The sequence below is a fragment of the Penicillium cinerascens genome, assembly GCF_028974065.1.
Source record: "Penicillium cinerascens strain IBT 15544 chromosome Unknown contig_9_segment0_segment0, whole genome shotgun sequence".
Taxonomy (NCBI): Eukaryota; Fungi; Ascomycota; class Eurotiomycetes; order Eurotiales; family Aspergillaceae; genus Penicillium; species Penicillium cinerascens.
Genome location: NW_026695296.1, coordinates 2,740,384 through 2,764,993, shown reverse-complemented (window position 1 = coordinate 2,764,993; position 24,610 = coordinate 2,740,384). Strand labels below are relative to the sequence as shown.

The following is a 24,610-nucleotide window of genomic DNA, read 5'->3' as shown; positions in this document are numbered from 1 at the left end:
GCTACAGACCCGATCCATAAACAGCAGGAAAGGTCAACTGCCGGAGTAAAACAGCTCCTCTGCTTTCTCCAAAGGCCCTCCTATCTCGACTAATACCCAGCGAACGGATGTTTGAGCACCTGGTGCCTGGTCCCACTTGTCTATCCAGTTCTGCAGTGCTGCCGTTTCGCAAGCCCGGCTATTCTGCAGTGCTGCATTTATTTTCTTGGCCCCTTGTAGAAGAAAACCGCGGTCCGTCGTCTCAGACTCCTGCTCGAACAAGCAGTCCTGCAAATGCGACTGCGTTTGTGACAGCAGCTTCCGAGACGCCTCCGTAACGGTGAGCGCCAGTTCTTCATACAGACCAGAACATGCCCTGTATAATTCGTTCTCCTACCAAATGCCGGTATTCTCGTCCAGAAGAGCTATCTGCTACTCATGATCCGACCTTGGCCGATCTTTGTTGGCGATCTGCAACCGGCTAACAGTGGTTTCTAAGGCCGTGCTTAAACCGCGGGCGTCCCCAACGTGGTGGTCAGCTGCCCTGACATGAAGGCAGTCTGGAACTGGAAGACCGTGGATTTTGACGGAGCCGGTCGACCGACTGTACACACTAGAGCTCGCGAAACCAGCCGACATCTTGCAGGGCCGCGGAATTTTTGAAGGGTGTAGGAATAGTGGCGCTTTTCAGAAAGGATAAGGTATTAAAAGGAGGAGACAAGGTGCGAGAATCAGAATCAACAGCTGATTCAAAAAACACCACAACGGAGAGGCATTCAGGACGCTCGTGGTTTGAGGAACAGAGAAACAGTGAAACGTCCGGTCCAGCAGATCAATATCAACTATATTACCCACGGCTCACTTGCTGCCCCAACGAGCGTGCGCATCACACAGCGTTGCACCCTCGGGTAACCTTCGCCAACACCATCGCCCGTGACATATGGACATGTCGCCTTTTGGTCCTTCCACCGCGCCGATCTGCCATGGGGATGTTCTGGGCTCGCACGAGCCTGCGCCGTGGCGAGCTCCCGGTTCGAGCATAGGAGAGAGTAGTATACGCTCGTCAATCGACACATACGAGCAATGCTATGCTACCCTTGCCGCCGAACTGAATCGGTCCGCCGTCGCTTTGGGTAGGCTGGCGCCGGTGGTTGATGCTCTCGTTACGAGTCTCCCAGGACCGTTCTCGGCGATACCGGCTCTGGAGCAGAGCCTCCAACGCACTCGCTCCGACAACGCCTATCTGCTCGACTTTGTCCGTAGGCAGCGCCAGACGATCGAGACCCAGAGCCAGGAGGTCGCCATCTTGTCGCAGGAAGTAGCCAAGTTGCGGAATCGGCGTGTCCAACAGGCAAGCAGGGAGGCCGACGCTATGCACAGTCTCAACCCGAGCGAATCCGAGATAGAGTAGCTGACCGATGGGCTAGAGTTGTGAATGAGGCTTTTTGTTCGATTCCGTTTGTATGTTGCTTTGGTGCACAACAAGTTTCAGGGCCTACAGCGTGCGTCAGCGCGCGTCCCCTAGTTGTACGTGTGCGCGAGACGTTGCAAAAAGGGGTGGCTTAACTACGTATGGACTGTTCTGCCACGCACGCTTCCCATTCGTCCTAAATTGCTCCCGTTCCTGCATTATTGTCGCTTTCTTCGGATTAGATGCTCTTGGCTTTAGGGTTCCAGGGATTCGTGTCCTGCTCCTTGCCTATCGGTTTACTGCAACGCCCTGTTCCTACAGCCGGTGTCGAAACCAGATTCCCGAACCATATCCCCAAACAACCTAGTTTATATTTGATTTAGCCGCAGATATTCTTTTTCTAAGAACAGAGACTCATTCTTTAGGATGGTAATATATCCTATAATACTACAATTTATAGAAACTCTCATATATGTGCGAACTCCTAGGTTGTAGGCATCTCTGCCCACGCATCTGCGCAGTGTGGTACCGAGACTACCTACCCTTACCCACTTTAAAGCTATATATCATTCGTGATATAATGTAGAGCCGGTCACTAACTATATCTCAAGTGGCCAAATAGCTAAATACTAGAGATCACCGAGCTGTAATCACAGTTTTCTATAAGAGACCGTCGAGCAGAATCATTATGCGGACTAGGAAGATAGTAGCTTTGTCGCTACTATTTGCTTTTTCCACTTCCGTGAGAACCTTATAGACGCTAACTTTGTGCGACCATATTTGTCTCTATATTTAGCTTCAACATCCTCCCTTTGCACCAGCAGCTCCATCACAGCTTGGTGTCTTTCCATAGCTGCCCATGATAAAGGCGTGCGACCATCTTTGTCTTTAGAATCAGCTTCAACATCCTCCCTTTGCACCAGCAGCTCCACCACTGCTAACTTGTCACAGCTAGCTGCTATTGATAGTGGTGAATCGCGTGGACCATATGAATTTTTTGCAACATCATCCCGTTGACTTAGCAGCTCCACCACTGCTAGATGACCATGCCCAAAAACAGCGGCGTGCGATGGCTATCATCAGTTGAATCTGCGTCAACATCGTCTCGCTGCACCGTTGTCATTCGCGGCTGGGAACGGACATCTTGCAGCGGTAAAGCTTTTAGTAACGACCAAAGTCTTCGGGTATCCATCTTCCCCCTGCGTCTTGGTCGTAATCTTCCGCATCAGCCTTGATATTGTCTTATTGTAGCAACAGCTCCACTACTGATATATGTCCGTGTTCGGCAGCAAATAACAGCGGTGTGCGAAGGTAATAGTCTTTCGAGTTAAGATTAACATTATCTTGCTGTAGAAGCAAATCCACAACACGTATATGCCCATGTTCGGCAGCGAACGACAGCGGCGTTCGATCTTCATTATTCATTAAGTCAGGCTTAAGGTCATCTCTATCGAGCAGCATTTTCACAATGGAATCATGTCCTTGTTTGGCAGCCCACTGCAGAGGAGTCGATTTATAGCGATCAAGTTCATTGAGATTGACACTAGTGTGGGCAAGGAACTCCGTCCTTGATGTTTGTCCGAACGTCGTAGCCTGATCTAATTGTGTAATATCCTCATGTCTGACGGCAGATACACCAATTTAGCGAGAAACATTTTCATCAGTTTCTCATATCCATCCCTTGCAATAAGATGCAAAAGTGTTTCGCCATTTTCGCCTTTAATGGCAAGGGGATGGAATGTGAGAAGTTGATCAAGGCTTTTCGCTGCTTGCAAAAGATTCATAATGTCATCGGGTTGTAGAAATATAAAATCAATTCAATGGGGATGGAAATCGCATCTCTTGATACTACCGGCATATTCGATCAAAGTAGCTATGTCGAGGTATCCTAGTCAATAAACAAAACGGAGGTGCAGAATGAAGGGAATGACTCACGAGGTGGCAGGCCAAGTATCCACGTGACCAGATCTTACTAATTTGGTTAGTTCCGCTGTGGTCTACAATTTCGGAAGATGCGGTGTGAGGCGACGGGAGGGCACAAATACGATTCTCCTTTTCTTTGGTCTGTTTGCACAAGTAATCTATAGGTTTCTGCGAGGAATAACGGTACTATAACAATGACTCATTCGTAGTTACTAGTGCATACGATTACAGTTCTATAGGGATCGCCTGCCGATGGACCAAAATACATATATTCTTGGAAGTATCGGGGAACACAACATCGTTATTGCTAGCCTACCGACTGGCGGATATGGCAATACATCAACTGCAACGGTTGGAATGCAGTTGCTGTCTAGTTTTCATGCCATCCGCTTCGGTTTTATGGTTGGTATCGGCGGTGGAGTACCAAGCAGCTTACGCAGACATTCGACTAGGGGATGTTGTAGTGAGCCAGCCGACTGACACTTCTGGAGGCGTGATCCAGTACGATTTATGGAAAGCGCTAAGCGGCGGCCAGTTTAAGCGAACCGGGATGCTTAATCGGCTTCCTAAGGTTCTGTTAACCGCTCTCGCAACTCTCCAGGCACATCACCTCACAGAAGATAGCCGGATCGTCGGCTTTGTTTCCAACCTGCAAGCCAAACTAGCGCCCCACAAAGCCACTAAATTTACGCGACCGACGCAAGAGGACTCCCTATTCCAGGCAGAATATGATCATATCGCATTCGATACGTGTATAAATTGCGATAGGTCTAAATTATTTCCACGACCTCCACGCGAGCACCAAGATCCAGTAATTCACTATGGACTCATCGGATCTGCAAATCAAGGCGATTTGGAGAATGACTGTAACTAGTATTAACAGAGACATCTCCAGTCTCATGCGAGGCCACAGCAATATGGGCTTCTCAAAGCGATATTTTGCAGATGATCCCAGATGCCACCTTGGCCCAAGATGGCAAGGTAGAGCAACCGCCTGCTATAGGGCCGCTCGCTACAGTACAGTACATACCGGCAAAAGATATCATCTACGTGCCAACAAGTGTTGAGTCGAGCCCGGAAAATGAAGGGCAGGGCGAAGAACATAGTCCAGCGATGCGAGCATGTGGATAACACGGGCTTTTGCTCGTCCACTGGAGAGCACTGACACCCGGGATGCAGTGGAAGGTCTGTTGAGAACGGATCCAAGAAAACTATGACGGCTATCAGAGCCTACCAAGACGGGATTACCGAAGATGTAAAGCAACATGGCATAGAAAAACAGGCAGAAATGTTCATCAGCTGCTGCAATGACGTTCGCATTGGGGTTGCGAGATGGCTGTATGAAGTCCCGTCTAGTACTTACGTGGAATTCAACTTGAAGTTTAATGATTTACAACAGTCATCATATTGAAAGATACTTGAGTCTGAAACAGGAATAACGGAAGTTTCCATCAATCTGGACCAGAGTGCGGTAATATACGGACCCATGCAGACCCATGCATCTCGAGTGACGCTTCTGATAATCCTTCTATGCGCGGGAAGCTTCATTCTGAATTTTCCGCTGGCTTTTAGTCCTCCATCGGCGGTTGCATATATGATTGAATGAAGGATACGCGGCAGTGCAATCGATTTCGTCGGGATATGTCAAGCGGAAGGCAGCCTCTCCAGCCAGTGAGAACGGGGTTGATAGGTCAAGGTTGTCGGTTTCAGGGCTGGATTGATGGACGCTCACACTCGGGGCTGGACATATACTTCTCATAAATGCAAATGTCCTCAAGGCGCTCTTGCATCAATGAATTTAACTGGTTCACTTCTTCGAAAATGCAAGCACAACTTCTTTCCAGCTCTTGGCAGTACGATTCGACCCTTTGAATTTCAGAGACTATGCGCTCCTTCTCTTGCTGAAGATCTTGAGAAGGTATATGGTTAGATTAATGCTTTTCTCATCGATTTGGAGGACAGAATCTCGTGCATGAGATTTCATGTCTTTTATTCAGTCGACGAACTCACCCTTTGGCTCTGCCGCGCCTTCACGGTTGGCTCTATAGCGGTCGAGGTCTTTGTAAAACTCTGCCGCCCATGACTGAAGATCACCGTCAATAGGTTGTAATGCAGCTAGTAATGCCTCGAAGTCCACACGAACTTCTGAGCGGCTCACAAAGTCGATCTTCTTGATCCGCTTCACGGAAGGCGAAAGGGTGTCATCGAGCATGGGATTCATGTCTGTGACGATTGAAGCAGGTATTGAGACTCGTTCAAAACAAATCGATAGCAAAAAGGTTCGTGAAAACAGGTTCGGAGCTCTGAGATGATGTTGTGCGAGCGGAAGGGAGGAAAAAAGGAATTTCCTCCCACCAACCCAGAACTTTTTGAGCAGAGCCATGTGACCACTGCCCGCGTATACAAAAGTACCCAACGGAGACCTCGGGCGCCTTTGTTACGTAGTGTCTATGGCGTGGGCGTGCCACGCAATGAGCCTTTTTACGTCGTTGTCGTATTTCATGCGCCGGAAGAACGTTCTAGACAGGGTTCTCAGGGATTAAAAAGGGCCGGGGCAACCTACAGTAGCAAGTCTCGTCCTAGAGTCATCTGCATTCAAGGTGCTACAATGGTATTGTGTAAGCGGCTTGGTAGATGGTAGGAGCGGACCGGGCCGGCTTGAGTGGGAATCATTATTGCTTTGACTTTGGTAAAGCGAGGACAGCAAGATAGGGTACCGAGTGTGGTGGAGGGGGCGGCGGGAGCCACGGGTACAACTGGTTCTTCTACGGAACAACACAGGTACGCCAGGTGAACTCTGACTGGAAGCCTGAAGGCCTGGGTTCAGCCTTACCGTAACCCCGCCTTTCCCTAACGTATCCCACGACCAGCGATTCTCAAGATCTTTCTTTCGACTACGATCGCCACATATTGATAGGCTAAGCATTACAAGCAACTATCTTACTGTTACATTGCCAGGGCTCACTGTTGATGCACTGACTGCTCAACGCCTCATTACCTTAGGAACAAAGGAAACAAGGTTGTGACTACACACGAGGCCGAAGGCTACATCTACCATGGAGCAGGAAACTACACTGAAGCACGGCGGCGAGCCAAACCCAATTGACACTACGGGCCTTTGCCTGCTGTCCCTGGATGGTGGTGGCGTCCGAGGCCTCTCGTCACTTTACATCCTGAAAAGCATCATGGACCGATTAAACCATGCGCGGCAGCAGATCAAGCTCCCTCCGGTGAAGCCGTGCGAAGTGTTCGACCTTATCGGGGGCACAAGCACGGGTGGGTGAGTGGACATGTCATCTTTGATGCGACCGCTAACTGCCAGCCAGCCTCATCGCGATCATGCTCGGTCGGCTTGAGATGGATGTCAACGAGTGCATTGGCGCATATAGCGATCTTGCAGCAGCAGTGTTCGGTGAGAAACTGAGATCAGTCCCTATCAGCTTTAAGGGTGATATCACGGCCCGGTTCGACTCAAAGAAGCTGGAGAGCGCGATTCAAAAGGTGGTCGAAGACAGTCGTGCATCCAAGCAGGAGCTGTTTAATGATGGCACTGAACGTGGATGCCGAACGTAAGTGCGTCGCTGATCGGTTTAATATGTCTAACCTAGCCAGCTTCATTTGCACTGCCGACCGCCACACAAAGGACATTGTCCGCCTCCGAAGCTACAGCCTCCCTCACGAGCCAAATATCCGCGCGACGATATGCCAAGCCGCCCTCGCGACATCTGCTGCGACAACGTTCTTTGAGCCTGTCAGCATTGGAGACCGCTCATTTGCTGATGGCGGACTAGGCGCGAATAACCCAGTCGACGAAATGGAGGGCGAGGCGTCGAACATATGGTGCTCTGAGACGGGAGACCTGAAGCCACTGGTCAAGTGCTTTATCTCGATCGGAACAGGGAACCCAGGCAAGAAGCCGTTCGAGGGCAGTATAGTGAAGTTCCTCCGGCAGACTGTGGTGCAGATTGCAACTGAGACGGAGAACACGGAGAGGAAGTTCATAGCAAGATGGGCAAGACATTTCGACGAGAAGCGGTACTTCCGGTTTAATGTTGAGCAGGGTCTGCAGGAGATTGGGCTAGAGGAGTACAAGCAGAAGGGAGCCATAGAGGCGGCAACGGAGGGCTACCTCACGCACATAGCACAGAAGTTCCGGGTGCGGGACTGCATTCAGAACATGAGGCTCAAAGAGAGTGTGTATCTCGAGGACTTTGCATAGCGAATAATAACATTTCGCTGATGTTTGCAGACAAGACTGGATCGGATTTTTCCACTGTTATACACGTATGTTTATCATTGCCCTCTAGCCTGTTCCTCGCTAAAATGTACAGGAACATATCATTCCGTGGCAGTCAGGTACGAAGACCATGGGCTGGTAATGCTGTCGCTAACTCCTCGATTCACCGCTAATAGTCTTTTACGTGTATAGCTCACCGCTTCGATCTACCATTTGACCTTACCACTGTGCCGGTGATTGAAAATTTCCTGGGACGACAAGACGAGCTGGACCAGCTGTGGGAGCTTTTACAACCAACGGGTTCCCAGTCACGCAAAGTTGCGATACTCCATGGACTTGGGGGAATAGGAAAGACGCAACTAGCGATTCGCTTTGCACGAGACCACAAACACGATTTCACTGCCATCTTTTGGCTGAGTGGCAAGGATCGAGGCACCCTGTTGCGATCTTTGAGTTCCATCTTTCCCCGAGTGCCAGGACCGTCACAGAATACCGAGGCGGTCAATGAGGAAGAGGTAGAGCAACGAGCCAGGCATGTATTACATTGGCTCGCATTGGAAGGAAACTCACGTTGGCTTATCATCTTTGACAACATCGACCAGTACTCTCCCGTCAATAGCGCTACTGGTGACGCATATGATATCGGCGAATTCTTCCCTGCTGCCGATCATGGCTCCATTCTTATGACATCGCGACTCCAAAGGTTGACTGAGCTAGGAAAGTCTTTTCCGATCCACAGGCTTCACTTTAGGGATGCAATTCAACTACTGTTGCAAAGCTGCTATCTATCGCAAAGTACCATCGGGGAGCTTGAGAGCAATTCAGGTACAAAGGCCTTTGATACACAGATCTTTATTGATGATACTAATGTATGTAGATACTGTTGCTCTTGCAAGTCGTCTAGATGGACTTCCACTGGCAATCGTCATTGCCGGGGCGTTTATGCGTGAAACTGGAACCAGCATCACTGATTACTTGCATGATTACCAAGAATCTTGGTCTGAGCTACAGCTGCAATCAAATCCTGAACGCCATCACCAACAAGGTAACATGCTACAAACATGGATGATCTCATATCATGAGATTCAGAAACGGGACCCGCACGCAGCAAAATTGCTCCTTTTACTTGCACACTTCGATAATCGAGATATTTGGTATGAATTGATAAAAAGCAGCCAGCACAGCTCAAATGCTCCTGCTTGGCTTGAAAAAATTATATCAAAGGGACTCGCGTTTAGAACCGGCGTCAAAACTCTCGTCGGGTTCTCTCTGCTTGAGACCACAGAACAAGGAGGAAGTTATACGATGCACCCAGTGGTACAAGACTGGTGCATTCATCTTTCTAGCACAGACAGAAATGTGGATTCGACCCAGCTAAATAGACTGGCACTGATATCTATTGGATACACTGTTCCAAGTTCAAGTGACCGAAATTATGCGGGCCTTCAGCAACGCCTTATTCCACACGCGAATCATGTACTTCATGGGAATTGGTCAGGTGAAAACGTCGATAACGAAGTATGGGGAGCATTAACTCAATTGGGGAACCTCTACTCTGATCAGGGGAAGCTGAAGGAGGCAGAGGAGATGTACCAGCGAGCACTGGCAGGCAAGGAGAACGCCCTCGGTCCAGATCATACGTCCACCCTTGTTACAGTGAACAACCTTGGTGTTCTCTACGGAAATCAGGGGAAGCTGGAGGAGGCAGAGGAGATGTACCAGCGAGCACTGGCAGGCTACGAGAAAGCCCTCGGTCTAGATCATACGTCCACCCTTGATACAGTCCACAACCTTGGTCTTCTCTACGGAAATAAGGGGAAGCTAAAGGAGGCAGAGGAGATGTACCAGCGAGCACTAGCAGGCAAGGAGAACGCCCTCGGTCCCGATCATACGTCCACCCTTGATACAGTGAACAACCTTGGTCTTCTCTACAGAAATCAGGGGAAACTGGAAGAGGCAGAGGAGATGTACCAGCGAGCACTGGCAGGCTACGAGAAAGCCCTCGGTCCCAATCATACGTCCACCCTTAATACAGTCCACAACCTTGGTGTTCTCTACTCTGATCAGGGGAAGCTGAAGGAGGCAGAGGAGATGTACCAGCGAGCACTGGCAGGCAAGGAGAACGCCCTCGGTCCCGATCATACGTCCACCCTTGATACAGTGAACAACGTTGGTGTTCTCTACTCTCATCAGGGGAAGCTGAAGGAGGCAGAGGAGATATACCAGCGAGCACTGGCAGGCTACGAGAACGCCCTCGGTCCAGATCATACGTCCACCCTTGGTACAGTCCACAACCTTGGTGTTCTCTACAGAAATCAGGGGAAGCTGAAGGAGGCAGAGGAGATGTACCAGCGAGCACTGGCAGGCTACGAGAAAGCCCTCGGTCCCAATCATACGTCCACCCTTAATACAGTCCACAACCTTGGTGTTCTCTACTCTGATCAGGGGAAGCTGAAGGAGGCAGAGGAGATGTACCAGCGAGCACTGGCAGGCAAGGAGAACGCCCTCGGTCCCGATCATACGTCCACCCTTGATACAGTGAACAACGTTGGTATTCTCTACTCTGATCAGGGGAAGCTAAAGGAGGCAGAGGAGATGTACCAGCGAGCACTGGCAGGCTACGAGAAGGCCCTCGGTCCACATCACAGGAAGACGAGTTGGGTTAAAAAAAGATTAGGTAGGCTAAGAATTTTCAAGTGAAAATGTGCATTACCCTCCATACAGGAAATGTATCTCATTATGATCGTATTGTTTCCAATCTATTACAAAATGATGTTCTTGGATAGGTTGGGGGAGATCTGAACTTGCTAAAGAAAGGTCGCAATTTTGGAAGATCCATATTATACACGATAAAGATTGTAAGTTAGTCACTCAATATTATTAAGAACATGATCAAATAACTAGGCACCAGGAGACCCTTACGATGTTTACTGGAGATCTTTGCATTTCCATGCCATTCCACAAGATTCTTGGACGTATCATGTAATATAACTGAAAATACCGTACCATACACCGTCCATCTTATGATGTCCCTCAATTTTAATGCGGCCAGCTCAATAGATGATCCGCGCTAACGCCTTGGCAGTGGGCCCAGGAAAGAATCTCTCAGTGTATATTGGTCAAGCCGATTTCGAGCACGACTGTATAGCACTTTCGCGTAAAATACATCCTCAGCTGTCAAATCACGGTATTATGAAAAATACCTACTAATTCAGGAGGCGGTCTGCAAAGTGGAGCCTCCGAGGTCTATCCTATCAGGACCCACAGCTGCCGGGTTTATTTTCCGGGAACCAAGTCACAAGAGTGAGGTGGTATAACTGATTTCGAATACTACTGTAATGATCTAACTCATTTCACATCCTCCCCCATCGTCTTCGCACGGTATTGCCTCATGTCTCACAGTGCTAATGAACTATGGACTGCTGTGCGTTCAATGATGAATCCACTCCCACTCAACGGTATATACATCGCCACACTTGATCGGAAGCTCTTGGATACGCTGTTCCGTCTTGATCTCCTGGTTATTCTTCCAAACGCACTTTATGTGGCAGTCTTTGATCCGATCCCGGCTGCACTGCAAGCCCTTCACCACCCATTCCTCCGTCAACCCTTGCGGAGTGAGCCAAGGCCCGCAAACATGATCCATATAAAACCCCCGAGGGTCCTCGAACCGAACAGCAAATTTGACACCCATGGATTGCCGTTCAGTGTGTCTTGCTTTCCCCATCCTTGACCAAAAATACCGAGCAGCGATTGACGTGATCTTGTTGATTATGGAGACGTTGATTATGGAGGGCGGTGGCGGGTGTCGGACGCAGACGCAATTAAAGGGTAACGCGCAGTAAGGGTGTACTACACGAAGCTCGTGTGACGCTCGGGTTGATACGGATAGGATTTTGTGCAAGACAAGAAGGATTGTATGGAGGTTTCGTTGCGACGTAGAATGACGGTCGATGAAATCGCAGCTTTCTGAGGAAGGAACGAGAGACCGCGGAAAACGGGAAGGATGTCAAGACTCGTTGAAAGGGATGTTTAAAGATTGTTAGTGGAAATAATGATCCGAGGCAGGGGGCCCCTCTTTATAACCGATCTGCGTCCTGTCCTTGGACGCCTCATAGGAGCTAATTCCAGCGTCAATGCAGTGTGGCTTCACCCCCCGGCTGCGCGCGTATTGGGACTTGAATGAGCAAGAAATACTTTACCTGATGAGGATTTTAAGCTTTTCTTTACAGACCATTATGCACAGCTCTTCCAACTTACCGTCATCGCTGTTGCTTCCTTGAATTTAATGTGGTAGGGGGCATGTTACAACCAAATTTGTCATTTTGAAAAGGCTCCTAGGATGCCCAGGCAGACCTCTGACTTGATGCAGTGCTCCCTGCCGCTTCCGATGTCATTATTGAAAGGTTGATCTTTACGGCTTAGATTGCAGCTTGTCTTAACCAAGACAGACTAGGATTCATCTTCCAGGGCCCCTGTGCGATGTCACAGCATGATTGCGTTAAAGAAGAACATAACCAGCAAAAACTATAGCAATGCCAATTGTGTATAAGACTTGTGTGACATACATGTCAATATATATCAATGCCAATGCCGTCAAATAAGCGATGCTCAGTTATTCGCGAAGCCTTGCGCTCTTTTCTAGGTCTTCACAGGGTGTTAATTGGGCTTTAGATGACGCCCCTGGAACCGGAGCAAATAACCCGGCAGCTGGGTCTTCGCTTTTAGTCCTTATGGCAGTTTCAGTGCTGCTCTGGCGCTCGTAAGATGTCGTGACGGTTACAGGCATCCAATAAAGGTTTTTTGGTTTCAGTGTTCCTTGCACTTGAAGAGTCCCAACGTTGTCGTAGCAAGAAACGGTAGTCCTTGACCCAAAATTGCAAGACAAGAAAGCAGCCCCTGAAAGATTTTATGTACTGTATGTATAGGTTGAGGCTGGTAGAGATACTGTAAGGAACAAAGCGTGCTATCGGAAAATTCCGAGATGCCCATACGAAGAACCAAGTTGATCGGAAATCAACTAGATCTTCTCATTATTTATGTATAGTATAGCTTTCTTGTTTCTTCTGGGGTAATAAGCAGTCTTCCTCTTAATGATAACAAAAAGATAAGGGAATAGGGTGACAAATGGATATAAACCAGATGTGTCAATACATGAAAACCGATTTAGACTCTCCATGCGAGATGCTTTTGCGCAATTTTAGGCAGGGCTTTGAGCAGGCTTCATTTATATGGTCGCCCCAATGACTGCCAATCTGGTTAGGCGAATTTCCCATAATATTTTGAATGGCAAATGACTCACGAAGCATGAAAGCCTTCAACGTATCCAGGGAACAGCTCCACCCATCTCTTGGCTTGTGTGGTTCAGCCCCAGCATCGTCAATTCGCAGACCCGACATTGGCCCGGACAAAGAAGCAGTTGACGGGCTGGTGCGTTGACGCCGGTGATCTTGCCGGGATACCCGCGGTCTTGTTTTTTGCACTCGCCCACACTTCGGTGCTGGTGATACATGTGCCCTCGTAGCCGTGGTTGTAGGTTCAACGCCCAGCTTGAGCTTCTCTCGGTTCCACTGTCCGCGAATCCCCTCTTTACTTCTTCCAGTGTTGAATTTTCGGTTCCATTTCTTGGTTTTTTCCGGCCAGGAGAGTTGAGCTGTGGTCTCGATAAAAGGTTTCAGATCTCTTCGTTCCTCTGCGGTCCACTGCTTCATTGTAGCTGGTCGTTCTGTACGGAGCACCTCTCGTAGATTTTTGATCGGGAACGTTGGAAAGGTATGGCAAAAACAGAAAAGGAGGGACTTGAACGTTTTCTCAGCGTGCAAGCGAGGTAGAAACCAGCACGATAGGGTAGAAGAGGAGGGAGCATTCTAAATATGATGGCGAAAGAGGTTCTAGCTCAAGGTCCCCGGGAACTCCTCAATCAGACATCGGGTCACCAGATCAAGTCACCGTTGAAGGCGCACTGTGTTGAACTGCTCTACTCTGGTTCATTTTGAACGATACATAGTCACACCAACGGCGCTTACTGAAGTACTTTCATTTGCCAGGCCTTAGGTCAACATGTGCGCCACAAACACGCAATCGCATAGGGGGTTCCCAGATGCGCTTTGACCACGAGCCCGTCGTACCGTCCAACAGTTGGCCAGCTCAAGACCGAATAGGTCTTCGGAATCATGAAGACCCTTGGCAGAAGGAGCGGGGTAGCAATTTCACCTGGGACGCAATGTCTATGAGCGTCACGTTTTGCATTGGTTATTAGGCATCGTAATGAGCATGGTTCCCGTGCAGGTGAGTATTGAACCTACAGTCTCTGTCTCCCCGAGCTTGCTTCACACTGCAGGCCCCCAGCCCAATCGCAGCATGGTACGGGCTGATCGATCACCGGGAGCTGGAAAAAGGCTTTCTCCTCAGAGAGAAGCATTTCTTAATGACTTAAGCTCGATGATTGGAGGAAAAGAAAACGTGGTGAGTCTGGAGTCGTTTCAGGGGGATCCATTTCTGACGTTTTATCCGCGTCAAGATAAATTTTCTCCGAAGCCACCGGGAATGCGTGAGAAAGTATCGCATAGCAACGCAGGCCTGCGTCCTGATCCTGAGGAAGCTCGAAGCAGCTAGGTCTACGAGTACCGTGGATCCCCTTTTGGGCGCCAAATTGAAGGCTTTAGGGATACAGTCGCCTATATTCGAGACCAGCGGGGGCTCGCCGCCACCCATGGTCAACGACTTATTGAATGGCAGCTCATCTGAAGTGCTCGGTAAGCAGCGAGCCACCATGAGCATAGGTATACCTTCTGTTCCGAATCAGCTCGCGGGCCCCGTCTCCACTGCCAACAACAACAGACAGTCGACGTCTCAGCTCGGCTAGCCTCCGCAGAACGCGATCTCGGACCCGAACCAACCGTGGGGACTGAACCCGCAGACAAACCAGGTACAACCGGCGTTCATCAGCCATTCGTTTGACCCAAATCATTTGGGGCCGATGAACGGGTACTGGCCGCAACCGCCCCAACATCCGGTGACCCAGCAACCCGTGGGCAACCTGCCGCTCATACAGCAGAACCAAGGTCTGGCTTCGCTAGCAAACGCCCACTATGAGCAACCGTCAAATTCCTCGAGCAACCAATTCGATAGTGAGGAGGGTTGGGCGGAAGGCATTGAGAGCTTATTGCAAGGATAAATATCTGGCTCCACGTTTGCGCGCTTGTCTACTTATTCTTTGGTGCTAGCTATATTTAATTTCATATCGTCTATTCTTCTCCGTCACAAAAACACTTCCTGTTGATAAATCGCCGGTCGTCTTGTAGTCTGTGTAATGCCTAACATCTCCTCCAATGGTGCTGGACGACTCGGATGCGTGGTTGGGTTACCTCCGGGCGATCAGAATGCTAGATCCGAAGAACTGCCGGAGGCAGTAGATTCCGAGCATGATTGTCAATTATTCCACGTGACAATATCCGAATCGACGTAGGTACGATTCTGATAGGGTTAGCCGGATCCTGAAGAGACTGACACCAGATGGGGCCGCCGCTGATCGCTGGCTTCGGAACATCTGGAGACCATACCGTTGTGTCAGCTGGGTCGGTGCTAGGACAGGATCCAGAACCGTAGGCCGATACACTAACAATTGGCTCAATATATTCGTCCTTGGACCGGTTCGTGGCCCCGCAGGGAATGTCGTTGAAAAGCCACTGACAGTGTCCACTAGACACGCCGATCAGACCCAGATGAGGGAAACGCACACCACGAGCTAGGCAGACGGCACTGTAGACGGCAACGCAGAAAAGCCTAGGAAGGGCGAGCGTCTTCGCCAAGTGACGCAAAGGCTAGAGAGGTGCGAGACTCCCGCCGGTACCCCGCAGAGGATGGGCCACTATTTCCTAAACGCAGCTACCAAGCAGAGATCGTGTTAGCACTTTTCCGTCTATCTCGCGTGCCGGAGCGCACGTTGCGAGCCAGCGAGCTCAAACAGTTATTGGCTCGGTGAGCGTGCTCGGTTCACAGGGAGATTCCGTACTGATATTATATTACCTAGGCAGCAGAAGGAATTCAGGCAAGTTGCGCTCTCACTCTTTTCATCACCGCGCGAATCCGTTCGCTAATCACGTGCGGTCGGTGCGCAGTCAGATCAAACGCGACGGCGGCAGCGACGGCGATTATCTCGAGAACCTCACGTCATGGACAAAGGAAGTCTCCGACCAGGTGAATCACGCATTCGCGAGCCAGCCTAGAGCCCCTCGACCGGCACGGTAGATCCGAGAACGAACTTCCTTTAGCGAAAATAAGAGTGATAGGAAATGACGACGAAAACCTTGTCTAGCGCCGTGGCCTGGCATCGGGTTAGGCTTCGAGCGGTAGGCGGTACAGTTAAGCATAACGGAGGTCCGCTGATCCGGTGCGGTCGAGACCCTAAATCAAGTTTTGAGAGCCTCTTCCTGTGGTCCAGGAGACGAAAGAGATACTGTAGTTTGTGGCGTTTCGTCGTGCCTTCTAATTGGATGGTAATCCTGGCGGCCAGGGGTGAGAGCTCGAAGGGGAAAGAGTGATTGCCACAGCATCTAGTGTGACTTGCCATAGTGACTGGTAAATCAACAGAATTAAATTCGAGTCTGTTGATGAGGCACGAGCACTTCTCGCATCCCTAGAGGCTTCGGTGCCGTAGTTGCGTATTGTGACATAGGACAAGGATAGGGGCTCGTCGTGGAGAGAACATGATCTACAGCGCATGACGCCTGTATTATGTGCCTCGCCATAGCTGCACTGCCCCGTCGCCGCGCAAATGCATCGTAGAGAGGCAGCCGTTCGAGCTTCAATTGATCCCTGTATCTCTCACAGCTGAACAGCGGTATCGAACAGGGCGCACGCAACGTATCCCAGGAGATTGCCTGATTTCCAATCATGGGACTTTTTTCGCGATCCGTGCACGTCTGTGGCTTTCGTTGGAAACTATACTTGGAGTTGTCAAGAGTCCAACCGTACCGAGGTGGCGCGCGTCGGAGCGAGCCTGGACGATCGTACCCGATCCGGCTTAGTGGGAAGGGATGTGCGCCATACACAGCGCCTGTTATCTCTGATCGGCCAAACGAGCGCCGGCGGTCCAGGCCGTCCCTGGCGTGGTCGAGAGAGCTAACTATTCACGCAGTTAGGTCTCGGAAGATGTTAGACGCGTGCGTCACGAGGCGCTTAAGCGTCGCTTATAGCACGCTAAATCTTAGGCGCTACCACTTTATAACGGGACTACGAGGAGATTAGAGATCAAAGACAGGCACAGGGTGAATGTGGAGTGAACGACAAATGGCGGCGTCGCTCGCGAAACTGCCCTGGGACTGCGCAGAATCTGATCCCAGTCCATCTAAGGCCTAAGGGCAAGAGGAGAGAGCGGGGTCTGGGGCCAAAAGGCGGGTCTCTGGACGACCAAAGTCCTGTAGAGGAACGGAGCCAACCACTCACAGCATATGAGTGAGTCATGCCAGCGAGCAGTGGGATTGACACCCTAGTTGATGGAACCTGCCTTGCTCCAGACGTCGTTGCCGTAGCCCATCATGATCGTCTACGAGTCCAGGGACGTACAGTACTACAGTGAGCGGCGATGCCGTAGTATCCTCCTCTCTAAGCACATCCGGCAGAAAGACACGAGCGTAGTCGATCTAGTACAGTACTTTCAGGGTGTCCTCAGTGGGATCGGCTGGCTTGCGCTGCGAGGCGAAGGGCGTTCCCGGAAAGGCTACTTACAGCGGCTGTCGTGCTCCAGGCCCTGTCATCGCAGAATAAAATTGTCCACCAATGGATCTTTTATGATGGGTCGGCTGTGGGATATGATATCCGGAGACAAACTGCCCCTTAGCCGAAGACTTAGTGTCGAGGAGTGGGACGGTTGAGGGGGGCCTGTGCATGTGAGAAAACGCACCTGGGTGTAAACTATAGGATTTTCAGGATCGATGTCGCTACCGTGCTGTGCAGAATATGCCACCAAATCCTTTGGGCTTCATGAGGGCGTTGGATGCATCGCAAAAGTGTAGACCCACGCAAAACCGAAAGCATACCTGCTCAAATTGCGTTTCGGTTGATCGGCTAAGTTGGCTCCCATGCTGCATCTCAATCACATCAACATTATCTCGCTAGCTTCATTTGTCTGTTGACCAGGGGTGGCGCTCATATTGTGTTCCGCTTGGGCCGCCGTTCAAGAAAGATGCTTTGAATCTGGTTAGCTGGGTCTAGTAGATGTTCAATGCTATTTCGAACGACCTGGTCATTGCCCCTGCCATCTAGCCCCGCAAGCTGTACCTCTAACCACACCAACGCCGTATCTTCATCTTCATTGGGTCATTGTTGATCAGGGATAACGTTCGCGCTGCATTCCGCTCGGATCGCGGTTGAACATAGACATTCCCGGTTCAGTGCAGTTACATGTAGAGATCATACCAACACTCTATCGTCCGCTTCACTGGTCCATTTGTGACCGGAACAAAGTTCAAGTTGCATCCCGCTTGGACCGCAGTTGAACATAGATCCTCCCGGTCGAGTGCAGCTGTAGCCCGATCCTGCCACCCGGCCCCTATAGCTGCATCTCGGATCACACCAACATAGTCTCTCTACCTCACCCATACGTTGGTGATCGAAGTGGGACACCGCTTAGGCCGTGGTTGAACTGATAAGTTCTCGATCGAGCGTAACTGCAATCCGTAGAATGCTTTCTCGGACCACTTCGGCGTTAACCAAGCCATCCGGCCCCACAACTCTACCCAACATCCCACCAATATTGTCTCTCTCGCCTCACTCGTCCATTGTTGATCGAATTGGACTCCGCTTCGGCGCAGTGAACATATACACCTTCTCATTTCCATTGACCTGCGGTCCAAACCACTAGAACACAAGTCTCGCATCCATTGAACATAGGTCATTTCTCGTCCATGCGACAAACCTGCTTAGCGCAGTCTAAACATCCTCGGCAGTTCAACCGACTTCCTCGCAATGATGCAAAAATCTACTCGCGGGTAAATATGGGCCTGGGCACGAATCGTGTCCGTACGGCTGGCATAGGTGAACACGGGATCATCAGCTAAGACGATGCAGAAGTCCTAGTTCAACGACTCGCTTATACGTTAAACGCAGTCGATGCCGAAGCGAACGCCGCATGCAGCTGTTCAGCGCCGCCGCTCGATCAACGGACTATTTGTGCATTCCCGTGCGTGGTTGACCAACCTTAACATAGTCCACTAGTCAGGGTCAACCATGCAGTCACGCCGACCCTGCTGTCACTCACTGTGTCGGCCAACGGCTGCGTGCGATACCGCAGCTGGATTGCAGGTAACCATCTCGTGTTCAATGCCCACTAATATGATCTATAGATCCGTACGAGCGGTCAACGCGGGCCTAGAAGAAAGCTTGCGAATACAGGAGTTCAACAAAAGTATAGATCCAGGATTCACATGATCGTGGTCAACAAGGGCGTATGTAATCGCGTGCATAACTCGTGGGCTCATGTATCTCGGTACTTGACCACCCTGAGTCGTTCAACACGTCGTGAACTTTCTTCATGGCTGATGCCACTAATAAGTAGTTCCCCAATAGGTCAACGCATCCCTACGAGAAATAAGACACAACTCTCAATTCGAGCGACCGTTCCTCATCTGATGCCTTACACAGAGATCTACTGCAAGCTCTTACACGCAGGCGGTGGCCACTCCTATTAGCGCCCCACTTTGGTGCAGGAACCAAGAGCCAGCTCATCATGCGTTGCCGAGTACCGTACCAATCTCAAACCAAACCGAAAGCACAGATGTGGCATGACCGTTCAAGTGGGGAATGTTGAAAGAAGAAAGACGAATATGTTTTTTGCGTCCCGCATTATTTTGCAGTGCCTCGACAGGCAGCAAATGAATCATTTTTGAAACCTGATCCTAGAAAGTCCACTCTCAGTAATCTCACTATCGAAGCTTTTGGATGTTCCTGAAAGGCTGATACATCTTCGTCTAAACCAGCTGCACTCCGTACTTAAGGTGCCAGATAGCGAGGCAGTTCCAGTACGCCTTTTTCACCTGTCATTCCGTGACTTTCTTCTCAATCCGGAGACCCGCAGCAAAACACCTTTGGGGGTGAATGAGACAGAGATGCACTATAGGCTGGCCAGGCAATGTCTGCTGATGTGTCAAAATCTTCGGAAGAATATATGTAGACTGCCGAGTGATGGCACCCTACGTGCTGAAGTTGATCGTCGGACAGTTGATGCCTACATTCCCCCTGAGTTGCAGTACGCCTGTCGATACTGGGCATATCATCTAGATAAATGCAGGTACTCGAGTGATATGGTTTATAATGCTCTGTTATTTCTCCAGAGGCAATTTTTACGGAAACATTTTCTGCACTGGGTGGAAGCAATGAGCCTACTTGGTCTCACGTCGGACATGTTAAGTATTCTTGATCGCCTTCAAATAGCCATATCGGTAAGTTTGAAGATCGTCATACACAGGATTCACACTGACAGCTTTAGGGCAACAAATTTTCCCCAATTTCGGACTTCTGTCAAGACGCAAGGCGTTTTTTTTTGAAATATCGCCAAATAGTTGATCAAGCGCCTCTTCAGGTTTACTGTGCCGGACTTATATTTGCACCCCAATCGGCAATAATTCGTAGAGATTTCAGACAAGAGCTCCCTACTTGGATTTGCCAGTTTCCACGAGTTGAAGAAAATTGGGGTGCAGAACTACAGGCACTTGAAGGCCACTCGATTCCTGTTGAGTCAGTGGCCTTCTCGCGTGACGGCCGGCTGCTGGTGTCTGGCTCTGGTGATATGACAGTACGGGTCTGGGACCCAGCGACAGGCGCACTCATCCAGACACTCGAAGGCCATTCGGATTCCGTGCATTCGGTTGCCTTCTCGCCCGACGGCCGGCTACTGGCATCTGGCTCTGAAGACCAGACAGTGCGGCTTTGGGATCCGGCGACACGCACGCTCACCCAGACACTCGAAGACCATTCGGGTTCGATTCGGTCGGTGTCCTTCTCACCCGATGGCCGTCTGCTAGCCTCTAGCTCCGAAGATCAGACAGTGCGGCTCTGGGAAATAGAGACAGGTTCGCTTACCCAAACGCTCAAAGGTCATTCAAGTTTGGTTGAGCCGGTTGCCTTCTCGTCCGACGGCCGTCGATTGGCGTCTGGCTCCTATGATCAGACTGTACGGCTCTGGGATGCGGCAACAGGCGCGCTCATCCAGATACTCGAAGGCCACTCTAGTTGGATTGATTCGGTTGCTTTCTCGCCCGATGGCCGTCTTCTACAAGCTCTGCTGATTGTACAGCGCGACTCTGGGACACAGCGACGGGCGCCCTCACGCAAACTTGGAATATTGAAAATTTCTTCACTACGCTAGAATTTTCTTACGACGGTATTCATCTCTATACCAATTTCGGCGCTCTTGAAATAAAATCCAAGTTTGACATTTCAATGTCACATCCACCTCGTGCAAATCTGGGTATCTCTATTGAGCATGGGCAATGGATAAAATTAAACGGCGAGAGGGTTCTCTGGCTACCTGTAGAATCCCGACCCAGGTGTCTTAAGACAAACGGCAATACACTTGCCATGGGGCACACATCAGGGCGGATTTCCTTTTTCCGGTTTTGTATGGTAAATGATTTTTGTTTCCGCTCTTTCTTTCTATTTTCGAATCTCTGTATGAATTAAGGGCCTGCGAGAAAATGAGAATTTACTCGGCTCTATCCTGCCTATTGAATATTCCATAAATTTGCAGTACTTACGCTTAGAGTAGCAGTCAATGTGACTATATAGGTGGAGACTCTCCGCATGATTCGCAGAGACCCACCATCGGCTTCCATGGAATTCCATTGAGCTCTCTACGCGTGGTGTAAGTTTCCGTACAGTAGCAAGATACGGTACCATACATGGTGCATTTTACGTTGCTCCTCGATTTAACCTGGCCCCCTCAATAAATGATCGGCACTAAGGTCCTTGGCTGTGGGGCCAGGAAAGAGTGATTGAGTGTGCACTGGTCAAGCCAATTTCGAGAACGACTGTAAGGGCCAGGAAAGTCAATCGAAGAGTGTAGTGGTTGCACCAGTTTCGGGACGTACTGTATCATAAGTTACCTACTCATGTATTGTTACAGCTCTAGAAATAAACCACGCCCGCCCCATTCAGTTCCCAGGAACTAGGGACCAACTCTAGTCACCACCCGAAAGAATCCTACATTTATCAACCAGGACACATATAATTAGTCTTGCTTTATTCTTTCTCTTTGATGTGATTTTCATGTGAACATGGGTCATCTTGAGAAGCTACCCCTGGAACTTTTTCATCTCATAACGCTAAGCCTGGATGTCTACGATCTTTACCATCTCTTGGTCCTTTTTCATACACGCGATTTGTACGACCAGCTCCGCCGGGCGTTGTCGATTCAAGGACACCTGATAGCGCTACTCTATGCAATTCACCTAGGGAGCCTAGACCTCATACAACAGATTCCTAACGTATCTCAGCTCATCAGGAGGTTCGATGACTATGCACGCTACGCGGAACATTCCGACGAGAATTCGTTTTTTGGCGGCCATGATTCGATGGCCCAGAAATTTGCGGCGATAAATTTTCGAGGTTACATCAATCCTTTAATTATCGCGATCAACGCAAGATCAACCGACCCAGACGACATTATTATTCAATTTCTTCTACATAAGGGCGCCCAGCTAGATGTCCCTGACAAATTCCATCGCCGTTTCCCATTATACGTTGCAACAGATAATGGGGACTTTCATGTCGCCCGGTTGTTGCTTAAACACCAAGCACCTCCGAATTTGACTCTCGGCCTGCACTGTCGCGTTTCACTCGACGCTGCTGTTGAGCGAAACCACGTGGGATTGGTGAAGTTGCTTCTTAATCACAAGGGTGAACTCTGGTCCCACCCTTTCCATTCTCCATATTTACAGCGCCGCGAGAAATCATGCCAGTCAATGAAAATCCTGAATATACTTCTCACGAATGGAGAATACGACATGAGCGATGAAGCGATTTTGAAGGTATTGAGATGGAGATTCACTTTACCGAGCCGACGATCAACGAAAACGAAAAGAAACCAGAGGCCAATAGTTTTGACCAACAACGCTGCCGTTGCGCTAATAGATTGTATTCGATCTGAACATTTCGACACGTCGTGGCATAAGTTGTTGCAGCTTCATTCTCTAAATTGTCGTGGAGCGTTCATCGAAGACTTTTGTTCCGACAGCTACTCTCGAGTCGTGTGATGTTTTGAGTGCTCTCCTTTTGCTCTGCAGTGATAGGCTCGTAATTAATATATGAAAGATCATCAAGTAAATGATTCCAGGGAGGCTTGAGACTCCTACTGTGAATGAGGGCTCCCTTCTCCCAGGGTTCATTTCAGACTCGCAGATTGATACTGTAGCTCGCGGTCGAAATTTCAAGTCAGAGGGTCCAAATTCTAGACCCTGAAACTAGCGAGGGAACAACAGCGTAGAGGCGACGACAAGAAGAGCCGCGGAGCAGTAGTGCGATCACTTCGGTGCGGACGGGCTCTTCTCACGAGCTATTTATTCATATGTAGGACAATGAAAATAGTTTTATGAGAAGGATGGGGATAAATCTGAAGGCACAAGTCCGCTAGGATTCCCGACGATCGCTGAATTTGTCCTTGCCCCAAAACGCCAACAGAAGGTGCGGAGCAGGCACCAATCCGCGTTGAAATTCATTTCTGGGCTAAGGCCCCTAGAGAATATTTCTCGGGCTGGCGCGGTATTCTATCGAGATGAGATGCAGTAAGAGAAAGTGCTGCTGATCCACTAACAAGTCGGAATCTATTGGCTGTGTCATGAAACGAAAACCTTGGCCTTATGACCCGTATTGAGGAATTTCCCAAGAATGAAGATACTACTCTGCGCAGAACGCTATGATAGCAGGAAAGACCACTTCTTGCCCAAAGTGGCCCTCCCCCTGCGTGGTAGCGCAGCACTAGTAAACGTGGCCCATGAGAGGGCTCGTGATTCAACCCCATTGTGGACAGATGCAGCCCACTCAGGCTCCCTCCAGTCACTGGGGTCCGAGAAAGCCGACACGGCCTAGGTTCGTATGTCTTGCGCACATAGCTCCGGTCATACCGGCCCGGACTCACTAGTTCCAAGCCATTTTATCCATTGGCTCACCATGTCCCATCACAAAACGGAGGGTGTACTTTCCGCCTAAAGTCCAGGTCATTTGATCGGTAATGCTACATACGGGCCTTTGATCAAACCCAAGGCCTGCGACATTACTGGGTACGCGTAACTTATCGACACCCCGTCATTACCGATGCGGCCCAAGCTAGTAGAAATTGATTTGGGCGTATTTCTTGCCCTCCCTGGAAAACCTCTTCTCAGCCACCCCAATCTCCTCATATACCCCTCTTCATCTGGCGTTTGAAGTCTCATAGCCCCTCATTGTACGTGTACTTTCTATCAAACTAGCCCAAGGCGCAGGAGTTACAGTGCAAAACCAATGAAGATTGCGGTGTCTTATGAGAGAAGTAGATAGTACGGTGCAGTTAAATCTTATCTTTTTCCTTTCTATATTCTTCATGGTGGCCTTGTGTTGGCGATAGCATGATTGAAGCTCTAATAGAACACCAATTAGGGGTTTGGAGAGGCCGAATGGTGGCTAAGTAGACGACTGAAGGCTAATGGATTTTCAATCGGTGTTCTGGCAAATTCGCTCGAAGAATATTGTCTGAAATATCATTACTATTAGCTTTGGGCAATCAAGAGTTGACGATGCTTGGTTCCAGCGTAAATAGTGGAACGCGGGATGATTGGGCCATGGTGTTACGCGTTGCTAACTGGTCACGGTGAGTTGGGGGTGCGAAGGTATACGTACCGGGTGGCGGTAGATATTCTATTCAAGTAAAACACTTCTTTTCCTTCGCTCTCAACATTGCCGCTGTAAAAGAAAAGAAGGGGCAGTTAGCCCAATGCTAATGTAAACGGCGGACATATGAATTGCCTCGTCAGGTTTAGCGCTCCAATGCACTGTCACGTAACCTCCTCAGACCGCCCGACATAAAAGAT

The 24,610-nt window shown here is 49.7% G+C and overlaps 6 protein-coding genes across 6 annotated transcripts; 4 read left to right on the top strand and 2 right to left on the bottom strand.

The window, feature by feature from the left end:
- Positions 1 to 33: 33 nt before the first annotated feature.
- On the bottom strand, positions 34 to 618 carry N7498_007869 (uncharacterized protein; the record flags this gene model as incomplete). Its single annotated transcript, XM_058454931.1, has 2 exons — positions 34 to 355; positions 428 to 618. The coding sequence occupies 2 exons, from the start codon at positions 616 to 618 to the stop codon at positions 34 to 36; spliced, it is 513 nt and encodes a 170-aa protein (XP_058307180.1).
- A 307-nt stretch (positions 619 to 925) lies between these two features.
- On the top strand, positions 926 to 1,390 carry N7498_007868 (uncharacterized protein; the record flags this gene model as incomplete). Its single annotated transcript, XM_058454930.1, has 1 exon — positions 926 to 1,390. One exon carries the CDS (start codon positions 926 to 928, stop codon positions 1,388 to 1,390), a length of 465 nt encoding a protein of 154 aa, XP_058307179.1.
- Positions 1,391 to 3,565: 2,175 nt separating this feature from the next.
- N7498_007867 (nucleoside phosphorylase domain-containing protein) lies at positions 3,566 to 4,187 on the top strand (the record flags this gene model as incomplete). Its single annotated transcript, XM_058454929.1, has 2 exons — positions 3,566 to 3,728; positions 3,778 to 4,187. 2 exons carry the CDS (start codon positions 3,566 to 3,568, stop codon positions 4,185 to 4,187), a joined length of 573 nt encoding a protein of 190 aa, XP_058307178.1.
- An 832-nt stretch (positions 4,188 to 5,019) lies between these two features.
- N7498_007866 (uncharacterized protein) lies at positions 5,020 to 5,534 on the bottom strand (the record flags this gene model as incomplete). Its single annotated transcript, XM_058454928.1, has 2 exons — positions 5,020 to 5,222; positions 5,324 to 5,534. 2 exons carry the CDS (start codon positions 5,532 to 5,534, stop codon positions 5,020 to 5,022), a joined length of 414 nt encoding a protein of 137 aa, XP_058307177.1.
- An 835-nt stretch (positions 5,535 to 6,369) lies between these two features.
- N7498_007865 (protein kinase subdomain-containing protein) lies at positions 6,370 to 10,250 on the top strand (the record flags this gene model as incomplete). Its single annotated transcript, XM_058454927.1, has 7 exons — positions 6,370 to 6,593; positions 6,640 to 6,882; positions 6,926 to 7,506; positions 7,563 to 7,597; positions 7,645 to 7,669; positions 7,743 to 8,375; positions 8,428 to 10,250. 7 exons carry the CDS (start codon positions 6,370 to 6,372, stop codon positions 10,248 to 10,250), a joined length of 3,564 nt encoding a protein of 1,187 aa, XP_058307176.1.
- A 9,203-nt stretch (positions 10,251 to 19,453) lies between these two features.
- On the top strand, positions 19,454 to 21,170 carry N7498_007864 (WD40 repeat domain-containing protein; the record flags this gene model as incomplete). The annotated part of the gene is made up of 3 exons (XM_058454926.1): positions 19,454 to 19,990; positions 20,131 to 20,815; positions 20,845 to 21,170. Coding segments are annotated over 3 exons (1,548 nt in total), but the record flags the coding sequence as incomplete, so codon positions are not given.
- Positions 21,171 to 24,610: the final 3,440 nt, after the last annotated feature.